At 47.3% G+C, this 15788-nt stretch overlaps 1 protein-coding gene and 1 pseudogene across 1 annotated transcript; one reads left to right on the forward strand and one right to left on the reverse strand.

Annotated features, from left to right (window-relative positions):
• The first annotated feature begins 1010 nt into the window (after nucleotides 1-1010).
• Nucleotides 1011-1505, forward strand: LOC122427178 (annotated as a pseudogene).
• A 5243-nt stretch (nucleotides 1506-6748) lies between these two features.
• Nucleotides 6749-15083, reverse strand: LOC122427179 (keratin, type II cytoskeletal 2 oral-like). Its single transcript, XM_043446473.1, is given in 11 exon segments — nucleotides 6749-6861; nucleotides 6864-7091; nucleotides 7508-7542; nucleotides 9135-9355; nucleotides 10006-10131; nucleotides 10239-10403; nucleotides 11171-11266; nucleotides 12036-12096; nucleotides 13217-13443; nucleotides 14527-14678; nucleotides 14681-15083. Coding segments are annotated over 11 exon segments (1827 nt in total).
• Between the last annotated feature and the right edge of the window lie 705 nt (nucleotides 15084-15788).

The raw sequence follows: 15788 nt of genomic DNA on the forward strand, positions 1-15788 counted from the left end.
GGAGCTATCTATTACCGACCCCTAATCCCTTCAAAGCGGATTCCTGCTTATCTTTCTCTTAGCCTCACCCCACTTCGTTCATCTCATTTACCACTGCAGGCATTCCTGCAATCCTGTTAGCCTCCTCTGACCTCCCTTTCCCAGAACCAGATTCTATCTTCCTGACCTTACCCCAGCTATTCTCAGCATCCCCACAGATAACTAATTATAGCTCAATGATGAATGTTTCTGGGATTCTGGACTCCTGAGTGGCTCAAGTGCCATTGGAGTCCTTGCCTCAGACAAGCAGATTAATAAGAAAAACAAAATATCTACCCAAAGAGAAAACGGATTAAAGAAGAAAAAATTTACAGAAAGTTAAAGTTAAAGAACTAATACGCAGATTTATAATGTTCAACCTCGTTACTAATTGAAGAAATGAAAATAAAACCTGAAGAAACAGTGAAAACTTCAAAAAGAATATCACGAAGTGTTCATAAGACTGGAGAAACAAGAAATCATACATTACTTATAAAAGTATCAATTGGTATAACATTTTAGACAGAAACTTGACAATATAAATCAAGAGTATCACAAAGTGTTCATAAGACTGGAGAAACAAGAAATCAAACATTACTTATAAAAGTATCAATTGGTACAATATTTTAGACAGAAGCTTGACAATATAAATCAAAATTTTATAGTGGCCTAGCAATTCCACATCTAGGAAGGTATCTTAAAGAATGAACAGGATAAGTGCTCAGAGATATGTGTTCCTTGTAGCAATGTTTATTATACTGGAAAATAATAGAAATAACATATGCATCAAAATGCTATGCTACAAGCATACAGTGGAATATTGCTCAGTCATTAAGAATAATGACGTCAGCCATGGTGACAGGAAGCAGGGCGTGGCTCCCAGAGGTCAGTAATGGGAGCCAGGTCCAGAGTGGTGGGTGGGGCATAGAGCTCCTGGGTGCGCTGTGCAGACCCAGACTCGGCTGGGCCCCAGACTGGTGAAAGGCCATGGAATGGATGTAGCGGAAGTGACGAAAGTCTTGGAGGAAGAGAGTTTCGCAGTGTCCACTTCCTCCGCCGCTGAAGCTGAATTTGATGCTGTTGTTGGGTCTGTGGAGGACATTATCATGGATGCCGAATTCCAAGTCCTGCAGAGAAATTTCATGGACAAATACTAACAGGAGTTTAAAGACATGGAAAAGAATAAACTCACCTACACGGCAATTTTTAACGAAAACCTTTCTTTCGTAGAAGAGTATATTGAAAATCAGCTCCTGGAGCAGATACCCGGATTCAACATGGCAATTTTCACCACAACGTTAAAGCACCATAATGATGAAGTGGTTCATGACATATTCAACATGCTCACATTCACAGACTTTCTGGCATTTAAAGAAATGTTTCTAGAGTATAGAGCAGAAAAAGAAGGCCGAGGACTTGACTTATGCAGTGGTTTAGTGGTGACTTCCTTGTGCAAATCAGCTTCCCCGAACAACACGCAGCACTAGCTCCTCTGTCCAGGCAGTGGAAACCTTCTGATATCATGAGCCAAATCGTCTGGAAGAGGCTTCTGCTGGTGATGCCAGGAGAGTATATCTTGAAGAGACTAGCTCTGTTCTGCAGCATTTTATTAATTTTAGTTATTAACGGGTCAAAAAGATAATTACCAGAATCTCCCAGGACTTCTGCTTTTTCTGAAACACTTTCTATTCAATAATCCCTGCTAAAGTGAATAACTTCTTCATGTGCTTTTGAGAGTCTGGCTGCTTCAGAGCAAGACTGTGTCAAGCATTCCACCTGGAAGGCCCCTACCCCAGCATATATGTTCCTGTGTCAACAAAGTGGAATAATACCATGTCCCAAACACCAAAAACCACAGGCGGGCTTTGCCTGAACCTTTCAGGTATTCACAGCTCCTTCACTTGGGTAAGCCTTTCAGTCCTTCAAACGCAGTGACCCCCTGTGTGGGATCTTCTATGATTGGCAGTACTTACATTATGGTGTTAAAATAGCTGCCCCTGTCTTCAGAGTTCTGAAACTCTATTTTCTGCCCGCCATCATGGAGAAATTAGAACTAGCTTTGGCTGTGGAAATAGACTGGAAAAGATTTCCTTTACCCAAAAGCTGCATGTGAGAATCAACTTCCTAGTCTTGGGCTTGCAGTTCGTCTATCACTGTCTTCTAGTTCTGATATAGACTCCGTGTTTTGAGAGAAACCTCTTTTTTTCTAGAATCATTTTTGGATAAAAATTGTAGATGAATACTCTAATTCATCTATTAGATTTGATCTTAGAATTTCTGTGATTAACCACTTTAAATCTAAGTATTAAGTGGTTGTCATTTTTAGGTGTTAGCGCTATGATGGTGTTACTGGTGTTACCAGTATGATGTTGTTCCCTGGTGTTACTACTTTCCCTGATGCCAATGAATATATGCTATACTCTGTAAATAGACTAAAAGACATCTTTTTCCTATAGTATATTAAGTGCATTTGTGCAAGTTTACTTAAAATCCTTCTGTATAAATCAATTGGTTAGTTTCAGGTTGGGTCGGGAATGGTGGCGGTTGTGGTGGTAAGTCACTTCAGTCATGTCTGACTCTGCAACTCTGTGGACTTTAGCCTGCCAGGTTCCTCTGTCCATGGGGTACTTCAGGCAGGAATACTGGAATGGGTTGCCCTGCCCTCCTCCAGGGAATCTTCCCAGTGCAGGGATTGAACCTGCATCTCTTATGTCTCCTGCATTGGCAGACAAGTTCTTTACCACTAGCACCACCTGGGAAGTCCTGGGTTGGAGATAGGTTTGATAAAAATGTGGATTCTTCAAGCTCTGCACTTCCAAGTCTATTCTTCTTCCTATCAAAATCATGTTCCACTGGTCTAACCCAGCCAGAGAAAGAAGGGGGCTTTGATTTTTGATCTTCCATCTGGGTTTGGTTTAGGAAAATGTTTGGTAGAATATTACAGACCAGAAAACATGTATATCACACCTCTAAATAGAAAAAAAAATAGTAGTTTAATTCCCAATGTGTGCCTTCTATTTTTTTAATGTAAAAATTAAAATCTGCATTAAAGATAATGATTTCTATCCATATTTATTATATTGTTATTGTTCAGTCGCTTGGTCATGTCTGTCTCTTTGCAACCCCATGGATTGCAGCACACCAGGCTTCCCTGTCCTTCACCATCTCCCAGAGCTTGCTCAAGCTCACGTCCATTGAGTCAGTGATGCCATTCAACCATCTCATACTCTGGTGTCCCCTTCTCCTCCTGCCTTCAATCTTTCCCAGCATCAGGGTTTTTTCCAGTGATTCGGCTCTTCCCATCAGATGACGAAAGTATTGGAGCTTCAGCTTCAAATCAGTCCTTGCAAGGAATATTTAGGGTTGATTTGCTTTAGGATGGACTGGTTTGATCTCCTTGCAGTCCAAGGGACTCTCAAGAGTCTTCTCCAACACCACAGTTCGAAAGCATCAATTCTTTGGCATTCAGCCTTCTATATTTATTGCATAGAAAGATGTTATTCAGTAAATTTCTTCCCAGTTAGACTATAAATTCTGTGAGAGCAGAGGCGTTTTGTGTTCTCCGCTCTATTTCTGGGCCTAGCACAGCGACTAGAAAGTGGTAGACACTCAATTCAGCTGTTGAGTGACTAAATGGGTAAATTTCACAATAGATTAAATGGAAACCAGGTTATAAAGCAGTATATATTGTAAGACTCTCCATATTAAAGTGTATTTACATATCCTTTTTGTATATGTATGTGTGCATACACATGATCACACAAAGGTAAATATTATAGAGTGGTAGAATTACAGATGATCTTTCTTTTCTTTTTTTTTACTTTGTTAAATGTTTTGCATTTTTGCTATATGTTCCTTTTTTAATCTGGGAGATCTTTAGAAGGAGAGGGTGAAGAGTGAAGGATAAAAAGAATTAACAATAAAGAATGGAGAAAAAGGAAGCATTGACACTAGGAGATAAATTTACTGCTAAAGGTATAACTGATAGGATTTCAAGTAATCTGTCACCCTCTGACCATTCCACATGGGTAAATACCTACTCTACCCACCCTGGCTTCTTTCAAAGATAAGGAGCTTTAACTTCAAATAGGAGGTAAACTTGAGGGACTCCTGAAGGTTCAGAAAGCCCAGGATTGCCAGCCTCCAATAGGCTTAGAAATAGTCCATCCTCTCCCACCCCTACTCTGGCCTGAAACATCATGCCCTCACCCTGAAAGCTTCCATGCTCCACTAGCACATGGTTTAGTCCCAGTCTATGTCAAGAACATGGGACATGATGCCAGTCCTGGAATTCTCCCGGGAAGTGGTCTGGATATCTGCCCTGTATCTTTGTCCTTCCTTTATGCGGCCCAAACTCTCTCTCCTTCCCAGGCCGGCTCCAGGCTTCCTCTCCCAGTCTTTCACTACCTCCCTTAAGAGCCCCCTCTGCCAACTCTTCTCAAAAGAGTTCACAAGAGGGTCCTAGGTGCTCACTGTAACTTTCATCTCCATCCTGCTTTGCAGTGTGATCTATCCCATCTTCTTGTCAGCCTGGGAGGAGGGAGGTTCTGTTCTCCTTATTCATTTCAGTTCATTCTTTCAACTGATGACCAAACTTTTACTCAGTGCCCTACACCCTATGCAGGGCCCTGAAACAGCACACCACACCAAGATTTTCACACATGGACCAGATGGATAAAGAGACTACAGAGACTCATGGAACTTTGTTCAGTGTTACGCGGCAGCTCGGATGGGATGGGAGTCTGGGGGAGAATGGATACACATATGTCTATGGCTGAGTCCCTTCACTGTTCTCTTGAAACTGCCACAGTGTTTTATTAATTGGCTATAACCCAATACAAAATTAGTTTAAAAAGAGAGAGAGACTGCAGCGGCTGCCCTCAACCCTGCTGCTCCAGTGTAGTGAAAAGCTGGGTTAATCCATGACTCTTCCCACTAAACTAAGCAATACATGAAACAGAGCATCTGAGGTGTTTTCCTAAGATTAGTGAAGTTTCTTGGAATGTCTCTAAAGGGCCAGTAAGAGCAGTAATCCAGAATGGCCTGCCCTGCTCCCAAAATCCCCAGAGCTGTGCCAGGGATAAATAGGAAAGAGGGCTACCTCCTGCCTGTAGACCTTAAAAAGATGGGAATAGATTTACTGAACTCTCAAGTGTAGGAACTTTGAAATATCTCCTTCTCCAGAGCTGCTATACTTGGGGTGAACACAGGAGATGAGATCAGGCTTTAGAACATGAATCTTGAGCAATCTCCTGGTAGTCTCCTTGGACCATCAGAGAAATGTACCGTTGCCTTCTCATTAGTCCAGTTCTGATCTCACTTCTGGGTGGTAATGCATGACTTACAGGGACTTACAAACCAGTTTTATCACACTCAAAGGCCTGCAGAAGGGATTGGTTTGGCAGGTGGGGAAAGGAATGAGACTCTAATTGCTGTCTCCACAGACTCTCTCAGGCTCTCTGGTTTCCATCAGTGGCTATCTTATTACCCTGATCCTTCCTGGGTTTGGGATTCAGCTTTCTGAGAATGATTGGGAAATGTTGGTGTAAGGGTAGACACGCATCTTCCCCAATCATAATTTTACATCTATCTGGTGTGAGCCTCACTAGTGTAGCACTCCTGCCTCTTACCTGAAAGAAAGTGAAAGTGTTAGTGTCTCAGTTGTGTCTGACTCTTTGCGACCCCATGGATGAGGTTTCTCTGTCCACAGAATTCTCCAGGCAAGAATACTGGAGTCGGTTGCCATTCCCTTCACCAGGGGATCTTCCTGACCCAGAGATCAAACCTGGGTCTCCCGTGTTGCAGACTGATTCTTTACCATCTGAACCACCAGGGAAACCCTTGCCTCTTACCTGGAAGGAACCAAATCCCACTGGAATCTATTACGTTGATGAACTGCAAAACATTCCTCTACCAAGACTGGGTCTCAGCGGCCCAGTGGGGGCAAGAGAGTGGGTGGGAAGGCCTCCTTGGGAGTGGGCAGTCCCCACTGAAGCAACATAAATACTCTTGACCAGTCCTATCACGAGAACACAACCAAATGGATAGAAGGGAAGCCAAGACTATGCAGTGTCCTTTACACCTACTACTAACCTTCTAGGAGATCGCCATCCATACCTGATTTCCATCTATTCTGGGACCTTGGTTTATTCTGTGACTCCTTGAAAGCCAAACACCAGAATATGAAATACAATGCAATTTATTGGGAAAAGAAAGTACAACCACCATCAGCAGAGGATCCACAGCTCAGGGAATTAAGGTGCCAGAGGTGAGTCAGGATATGATGTCCAGATGTGGGGCGGGAACCCTGAGAACCAACAGTCCGGAGATCTTAACCATTTACCCTCTAGCAGCAGCCCCACTGCACTGCCCTCCTCAGGCAGGGGTAGAAACATCCCACCCTCAGACCATCAACTCCCAAGAGAGATGGCAGGGCGGGAACAGGCCAGGCTGTGAAGACCCACACTTGTCGGGGCTGAGGTGTTGCTGTCCAAAGTCAGGGGGTCCTTTACAAGGGTGCATCTAGGGGCATCATCATCCCAGACTACAGCTGGACCACCCTGGCCTAGGAAAGGTCGTGGGGATGGAGGAGCCAGGAAGAAGTTCAACCGCTTCTCCCAGGAGCTTGAGGAAAAGCAAGGTTGGGGTTGGCATTTGTCGATGCCAAGCAGAGAGGGGAGAAGTGCTGTCACAAGCAGTGGGCGTGGAGATTGGGCCCCCCACTAAAGGATCACTTGCAAAGCTGGTTTGAGCTGGTGGTCTGAGTGAAGCAGATGGTGGTGCCGCCCCTGCCGCCAGACTTGTAGCCAGTGCTTCCCAAGCTCTGGATGCCGCTCTGGTTCCACTGGTCCCATTGCTGCAGGCCTGGCAGCCCCCGCCGCGGCCTCTGCCCCCAGCGCTGCCACTGCGGACCCCTCCGTAGCTGCCGCTGTTGCCTCTGTTGCCGCCTCTTCTGCTGCTGCTGCTGCCGACGCCGCCTCTGTAGCCACTGCCACTGCCACCTGTGACCCCTGCAAATCCCCCACGGCCTCCACCAGGGCTGGTGCCTGTGCTGGTGACGTTGCTGACCACCGCTAAGCGGAACAAGCACTCGACTCAGCCTCAAGCCCTGGGCCTGTATCCCAACCTTGCTTGGCGGTGTGACTCAGAGAAAGTTACTCAGCTTCTCTGAGGCCTCAGTGGGTAAACAGCAGGAGTGAGCCCTGGCCCTCTGGTCCCCTTCCCCAGGAATAAGAGCCAGAAGTATCCACAGGAATTTCTGGTTCTCCAGCGTAAGGAATTCCCTGGGACCGCAGGGGCTTCAGCTCTGGCCTGCCAGTCGGTCACACTGCACCAGGAGCAGAGTAGTGTGGCTGTGGCCTGAGACCCTGGACGCTTTGGTGGCCTGGCCGCCTTGCATGGGTCAGGCTTTCCCACCCAAATGTCAGTTAGGATGTTTCTACTTGCCCTTTTTGCATCCCAGGGAGAAAGTTTTTGAAAGGCTACTTACAAATGCATACAGCGCTCTGACACTCTCCAGACATCCTAAAAAGCAAGAGGAGATGAGGATTATTTCTGCAGTGAGTGCTTAGCCAAAGAGCTCAGGGTTCATAACCCTGGGAGCCATGTCCTCCCGTTTGCCCTCATGGAGTCAAGCTCCCAAAAGAAGAAAGGCTATTCTGAGTCTGTTTCCAGACACAGATCTCCCCAGGAAAAGGGGCTGCTGCAGAGGGGTAAGGCTTCCAGCAGCTCCACCAATCACCATCTCTCCATCTTCCCGTCGTCTTTCACTAATTTCCCAGGTTATCTTCCAGACACACTACTCATCACCCAACACCCCCTTGATTAACCCATCCTCACCTCTCCTCCCCTGCTGAGACCAGGCTCCCGCCTTAGCTATGCCCTTCCCCTCCTTCACCCAGACCTGGCTTTCTTATTCCCACCTCTCTTCTTCTGGGAAACCTTCCCCAGTGAGCCCTCCTGGGGTGGTGGTGGCGGTAATGGTTATTCAAGATGGGTAATATATGAGAGGGGCTGACACTCAACACATGATGGAAATGTCCTGCCCACACTCCCCATTTTCGTGTGCCTCATTCTTGTTCATGGAGCAGGCATGACCACGTTTGAGCAGACATGGAACATGTCTGCACGCCTTGCCAGTGTGGCCCCCCACTGGTGTCGTTCACTCCTTCCTCATCCCACAATTCCCAATAGACACAGCTCCATCTGCACTCTCACTCCTTTTCTTAGAGATGTAAAAAATCCTTAAGTTTTCTTCTCACATGTGAGTTCCACTTCCTCCATCAGATTGGGAGCTGCCTGAAGACAGAGGCTCTGAACACAGGATTCATGGAGCAGCTAGTCATTAGAAGGATCTTTCAATTCTTGACACCCCTTTGGCATTTGACATCCACTTGCTGAGCCCTTAATCTACTACTTGATATTGTGTTATTTTTCCAGAGTATGTATGTATCAGCCACCTTCCCATATAGACTCAGCCTCAGGGATGTCTATACTGTGCTGTCCGGCATGGTAACCACTCCCCACATGAAGCTATTTTATTTAAATTAAATTAAATGTAAAACTCAGCTGCACTAGCCAGATTTCAAGTGCTCAAGTGGCTAAGGGCTACTGTATTAGGTAGCACAGATATAGGACATTGTCATCATCTGAGAAAGGTTCAGTGGACAGCACTATAACTTTTATTATAAGCCCAAAGGACTTTCCCTTCCACTTGCATATAGAGCGAGGCTCAATAGAGATGTTCAGTCACTCAGTCCTGTCCAACCCTTTGCGACCCCATGGACTGCAGCACACCAGGCTTCCCTGTCCTTCGCTATCTTCTGGAGTTTACTCAAACTCATGTCCATTGAGTCAGTGATGCCATCCAACTGTCTCATCCTCTTGTCACCTAATAGAGATATGTAATGCAATATTGATGTCTAAGGTAAATCAGAGTGTGAGATAAGCATGATTGTCAAAATATATATGTATATATAGTGGGGCCTGAATCCTCAACTCTGTCATTCAAGAGATTCCTTACCTATTTTCCTCTCCCTGTAACCTTGTTCCCTTTCTCCACTTCAAAGTTCACTCTGAACTCACTTCTGGAGGATAATGACCCCACAGCCCCTCACCTGCACTCCTCACTCTCCAGCAGCTTGCGGTAGGTAGCAATCTCCCCATCCAGGGCCAGTTTGATGTTCATCAACTCCTGGTAGTCACGCACCAGCCAGGCCAGGTCATCCTTGGCCTGCTGAAGGGCGTCCTGCAGTTCTTGGAGCTTGGTGTTGGCATCCTTGAGGGCCAGCTCTCCACACTGCTCAGCATCAGCAATAGCGTTCTGCAGGTTGGCATTCTAGGAAAGAGGGAGTTAAGAGACTGTTTAGCCTAGTGACCAGAAAGCAAACAGCTGATCTTTCCAACGTCTCTTACCCACCCAAAAAATTCCTCCCTTTCCCTTCCTCCCCTTCTTAGAAATTCAGTGGAGCATACTCAGGAAACAGAAGTCAGGGTCACAGTTGGTTCATTCTTCTTTGGCCCTTTTAAATTAACTCATGTCTCATCAAGAAGAGGAACACCGATTTGCTGGTTAAGGTGGTAGTAGTCTGGTGAGTGGTTCTTTTTTTTTAAGATTGTTAAAAGACTGTCTTTCCTAATCACTTCATTCCAGTGATACAAATTAGTCTTCAAGGTTACATGAAGTGCATGATAAATAGCTCATTGAGGGCAGATCCTACTGAGAGCTGAGTGTTTAAAGCCATCCTCACAGTTGGAAGATTTGCTGCTGGGCAAACCAGAATGGACAACCATCTCTCCTGAAGGAGCCTTCTGAGAAGCCCAACCTCCAGGAGGAGAATCGAGAACAGAGTGTCCCAAAGACCAGGCTGTCCCACAAGCAACACCACAAAAAGACTGAGAAGGACTGTGGCAGACGCCCAGATGTTGCTTCTCCTCCTCCCCAGGGCCCAGAAGACCTCCAGGACTTTCCACTCAGTCCAGACCCACCTGCTTCTTGACATTCTCAATCTCAGCCCGCAGCCTTGGGATCATCTGGATGAGCTCCATGATCTCATTCTTGGTGTTCTTCAGGTCGTCCCCATGCCTGCCAGCCTTGTTCTCCAGCTCTCCAAGCTGACAGAAGAGAAACCCATCATCACAACTTTGCAAACTGTTGGAACGCTTTTGATGGAGGTCAGCGGACCTACAGCTAGAGTGTGGAAACAGAGGAGAGCTCCCACCTTGGTCTTGTACAGCGCCTTGGCTTCGGCCTTGCTCTTCTGGGCAATGTCCTCATACTGGGCCTTGACCTCATTGATGATGCTGTCCAGGTCCAGGCAGCAGTTGTTGTCCATGGACAGAACCACAGACATGTCATTAAGGTGATTCTGCATCTGGGTCAATTCCTGTGGGAAACATGGAGCTTGCTTTCACCATCTCCTGGCCTAAAGAGATGCTGAGAATAAGGAAGTCCAAGAATCCTCTACCCCCTCAACAAGGGGGCCAGGAGTGGGAGAGTTAGAAATATCAGCTTGCATTTCAGGCCCGGCTGCAGCCTAAAGGATACCAGACAACAAAACAAAAGGAAAAAGGAACAACACCTATATAATAAGATTGTCAGCCTACTGGGTGGGTTTCTAGGGGACTGCAGTAAGGAGGGGTCCTCTGGAAGAGCTCACTATGGTACTGGGTTAGGAGCCAGAGGGTTAGAGCCAACTACAGGGAGTAAGTAGGGGACAGAGAGGGACCCTGGCCCTGTGAGCCAGGTCTAGGCAACTGTGAGGAGTTAAGCTAGCATTTCCTGGGTGAGTAGAGCTGAGGTCTGAGCCCTACTGCTGGTTTTGTGAATGTCCTGCCATTTGCGTGCGTGTGCTCAGTCACTCAGTTGCATCTGACTCTTTGTGACTACATGGACAGTAGCCCACCAAGCTCCTCTGTCCATGGGATTCTCCAGGCAAGAATACTGGAGTGGGTTGCCATGCCCTCCTCCAGGGGATCTTCCCTATCCAGGTATCAAACCCACGTCTCCTGCCTTACAGGCAGATTCTTTACCACTGAGCCACCTAGGAAGCCCCATCCTGGCACGTGACTGTCCCCTGATGTCACACTTGGGAAGCATGCTTGGAAAGATGCAGATAAGAAGGCTCTGGGGCTTGGCCAACCAAGGAATCACCGTCTCATAGATGGTCCTCAGGAAGTTGAGTTCATCTGTCAGGCCGTCCACCTTAGCCTGAAGCTCCACCTTGTTCATGAAGGCTGAATCCATGTCCTGAGCAAGAAGAAGGGAGGAGGGCAGTCAGAAACCCAAAAGAATGTGACCGTCTGCTCCCTCTCCACCCACAGCACTGTTCTGAGTCTTCATCATTCTTCTTTGCCCTCCCCCCATTCCTCTCTAATTATGACTTCTCTTTTTTGAAAAAAAGAAAAAGTGGTTTTCTTCCTTTTAATTGCCTTGGCCAATCAAATCCCAATGCTTTAACAAAACATAACCCCATCAGCCAGGTACAGAGTAAGGGTAGCAAAATCACATTTATCCAATATATGACTTTGGTTAGGTAGGACCAGAAACCCAGCCTCCTGAAGAGAAAGGAAGGCATCCTTTTCACAACTTCATCTTTATGATGACTGGCTGACACAAGCTACCAGTATTTGCTGATTGTTTTTATTAATAACATCCAAGGTACACTTGTAGGCTGAAAACCTTGTTTAATGCTATAGATAAAGCCTGCATTATTACTTTACATCACCAGTCACTTGTAGGCTGAAAACCTTAATTAATGCTATAGATAAAGTCTGCATTATTACTTCACATCACCAATCAGCTCATTGGTCACATTATAAGATGTCGTCCCCACCAGTAACATACTCAGAGCAGCTTCCTTCATCAAACACCTCATTCCCCAAAAATGCAAGAAAAGATGTAAACAACCCACAGAGCATAGGGTCACAGGGCCCCAGAGAAGTTGGCTCTGCTCTCCCTCCAGGGGGGTCCACACCCAGAAAGGGAGCCATGGTTCCCATTGTCCCAGATTCCTCACCTTCTTGAGCCCAACAAACTCATTCTCTGCAGCAGTATGCTTGTTGAGCTCATCTTCATACCTGGGACAGAAAGAGCCACGCGTTTGGACATTGACATTTCAGAAATTGGAAACAAAAAAACAAAAAAAGAGGCTCCTAAGAATTCAGGCAGAATCTCCTCACCAGGGGACGGGACCAGCTTCAAGGGTATGCAACCTGTGCGGTGACATAGAGCCCTGGGTTCAGAATGTCCTTATGCTTGGTTTAAAGCTCTGTTGACCCAATCTCGAAATTCTTAATAATTTTTTGACAAGAGCCCTGAGTTTTCATTTCATACTGAACCCCCAAACTGATGTCGCCAGTCCTGCCTCGAGGCCTTTCGGAGCTCAGGCCGCTGCCTCGATCACCTCCCTCTAATAAGTGACACGCCAAGGAGTGGCAGGCAGGGGAGGGGAAGATTGGAGAAGCCCAGCTCTAGAGACATCATGAAGCACGTGGGCAGATAAGCCCAGAGAAATATTTGCTCAGCCTGGGTGTTTCAACCTCTGTTCTCTCTGTTTCTCTTCTCGTTAATCTGAGCCGGTGCCCACAAGCTTGTACATGTGGAGTGGAATGGGGCCTCCCCAGAACAGGCTTTCCCCTTCTTGCAGGTCCTGACCCCCGGGGATGTCTGGAGCCCCCTTCCCATCTTGAGAGGTCCCGTTTACCTCTTGCGGACCTCAGAGGATGTCAGCCTTAATCGCAAACATGCAAGAGGGAGCTGACTGAAGCTGCAGAAATGGGAATGGGCTGGACACATCAGAAGCGCACTTTACAGCAGTCTGCTTGGAACCCCTGGGACCTGCCCCACCCACTGGTTCAGAATCTAGGACCAGAGCAGGGGAATTTGCATTTTTGATGGGCTTCCAGGGTGCTGCCTTGGTATAATAAAGTGTGGAGGGCCCTCCAGTCTAAAGGACTTTGAGCTCTGGGAGGACTCTCTCGTCCATCTGGGCTGGTATAGAAGGGCCCTGCCTGGAGACTGACAAACCTGGCATCATCAGCCACTTGGAAGTCTCAGTCCTCACCCTCTCATACACTCAATAAATCCATCCACAAGTCTGACTGAAGGTACAGTCAGGAACAGTTAAAAAGCCTCAGTTAAGACCACACCTCCCTGCTAATCCCCCAGGAGGGGAAACTCCCCAGCTGGGGCCCTCACTTCTTTCTGAAGTCTTCCACCAGGTCCTGCATATTCCTTAGCTCTCCTTCCAGATTCCCCTTCTCAACCAGAGCCGAATCCAGCTGCCTGCGCAGGCAGTTAATGTAGCTTTCAAATAAAGTCTCCAGGCCTCTGGAGCCCAAGCTGGAGCCCAAGCCCATGTTCCACTGCTGGAGCAGGTCCCACTTGGTTTCCAGGACCTTGTTCTGCTGTTTCAGGAACCACACCTGCAGCAGGGGAGGTACAGAAAGAGTCAACTTCTTGAGTTGGCCAGGCGGGGCCATCCAACCCAAAGGGTTCAATATATGGAAACTCAACCCGGTTGTCCAATCTTCAAGAGCCTCTGTTTGTTTTCAGGAATTTGAAAAGGATGAAGGTTTATAAAAGGAGGAAGAGATACATTGAGTGCTTCCTGAATGCTGTTTTCTCATAGCCTAACTCATTTAATCCTCCCGTACAACTACCTATAAAGGAGGTGTTATCCCCATTTTGAAGATAAGGAAACTGAGGCTCCAAGTGCTTAAATAAGTTGCCCAAAGTGAGGTGGCTACTAAGTGACAAAACTAAGAGACAAACCCAGCCCTCATCAAGTCTATTGGAATCCTTCAGTATACACCTAAAGGAGACCTGCACAAATAAAGGTGTTTATCGTTGTCTTTTAAAGGAAAGCTTTTTTACCTCCCTTCAAGCAGGAGAAATAGTCAACGAGGTCTAACTTTTCCTAAGTTTTTCTTATTCTCCTTAATTGTTTCCCCTTTCAGTTACTCAGCTGACTTCAGTTTAACTTCAAATCCCAGGCTCTTTCCTTCACATCCAGCATAACTTTCCCTGCCCAAGTGTGGACAGCTTGGTGTAATGTGGGCTGAAGCATAGCATCATCTAGAAGTAAGTCAATTACTACTCATCACTGAGAGGCGGTCCTGAGAGTCCTCCTAATGCAGGTTTGGTTGTCAGCTAGTTTGGATTACCAAGCAATTGCTCCTTAAGAGTCACTGAAAGCTAGCTATAATGATTTCATGGTTAGGGCCCCTTTCTTAAAAAGAGCTAAGAGCATTCCTGGACTCTCACTTCACTTTCCTGAGCCCTGTCCCAAGAAGAAAATCAGGAGATGAAACCCTTCTCCCATTTCACAGCTAGGAAGACAGGCAGAGCAAGAGAGGCATACTGACTGTCCTGTAGGGGCCAAGGTAGAACCAGAATGGGAAGCTGGAACCCCTGCCTCTAAGCCTGGCAGGTCCCATGGGCATCTTCCTATACCATCTCCCTGGGCAGCCCAACCCCTCCAAGACACCTCTGGGCTTTGCCCTCACCTTGTCGATGAAGGAGGCGAACTTGTTGTTGAGGGTCTTGATCTGCTCCCGCTCCTGGGCCTTTACTTCCCCAACCTGGGGGTCGATCTCCACATTGAGGGGCTGCAGGAGGCTCTGGTTGATGGTCACTTTCTGGATTCCCCCAGGCAGACACTAGAGCCATAGCTACCAGGCCCACCAAAGCTACTAGTCCCTCCAAAGCCACCAACCCCTCCATAACCACTGCCCATTCCTGTGACTCCACAAATGCCACCTCCATAACCACCACCGTAACCACCTCCATAGCCACTGACGCAGCTGCTGCGTGCTCCCCCAAAGCCACTAGCTCAGGAGCCGCCAGCCACGCTGATGGAGATGCTCTTATTGCCACCCAGGCTGTAGAGGCTGCGACTGCCAAAGTCGTCTGCTCTGCCCTGGGACCCACAGACCCCTCCGCCAGCTCCTCCAGAGCGGGCCACACAGCTCATCCTGCTGCTGCTGCTGGGGACCACGGCAAAGCAGACAGAGAAGCCCTGGCTCCCTCCACTGACAGATTTCTTGCAGACTTGTCTGTTCATGGTGAGAGAGCTCAAAGGCAAGCTAGCGATCACTTAGCAGGAGTTGCGAGAGGGATGAGGACAGAGGATGGGGACAACAGAGGAGACTGGTCTTTATATACCGAGGAGTTTGGCTTGGAAGAAGGAGAGGCAAGCAATTAGCTGAGAGTCATCTTGGGTTTGGTTTGCCTCCCAGGCAGTAAGTTGCTTCCACTTTGCAAACACACCTCAAAAATAATCCCCCGGACCAAAGTGACTTTGCTCTCTTAGCTTAATCATCCAAACTTGCCTCCATTGACAAAGGACTGGAGCTCTTCTCCCTCCATGGGTTTCCTCAAGGGTCTCAGGGAACTCAAACAGCACCTGATCCAGCAGGATGAAAGGGGGTTTGATACCAGGGGGTCAGGAGCTACTGAGCTCCGTGACACCAGGCTGGGGACAAGACAACCTTTTCCAGGTGACCTGAGTCCCTCCCTGCACACAAAGTGCCACCACTCCATGGCATGTCCATGATACTTCAAAGAAATATCCAGAGGAGGGCTCAGGGTAGGGAGGATGGAGGGATGAGAGGTGCGCTGACCCCACAGGATCTACCCTGGCACTACCTCTGCCAAATCATCCCTTAAGCCAGCTTGTCATGTGAGCTGAGAGATGCTGCTCTCATGGGAAACACAGGTGAAGATAAAATGCCTGACCTGTGAGAGCAATGAAGGTCAGATATGCAGC

Source organism: Cervus canadensis, chromosome 25, assembly GCF_019320065.1.
Source record: "Cervus canadensis isolate Bull #8, Minnesota chromosome 25, ASM1932006v1, whole genome shotgun sequence".
In the NCBI taxonomy this organism is placed as follows: Eukaryota; Metazoa; Chordata; class Mammalia; order Artiodactyla; family Cervidae; genus Cervus; species Cervus canadensis.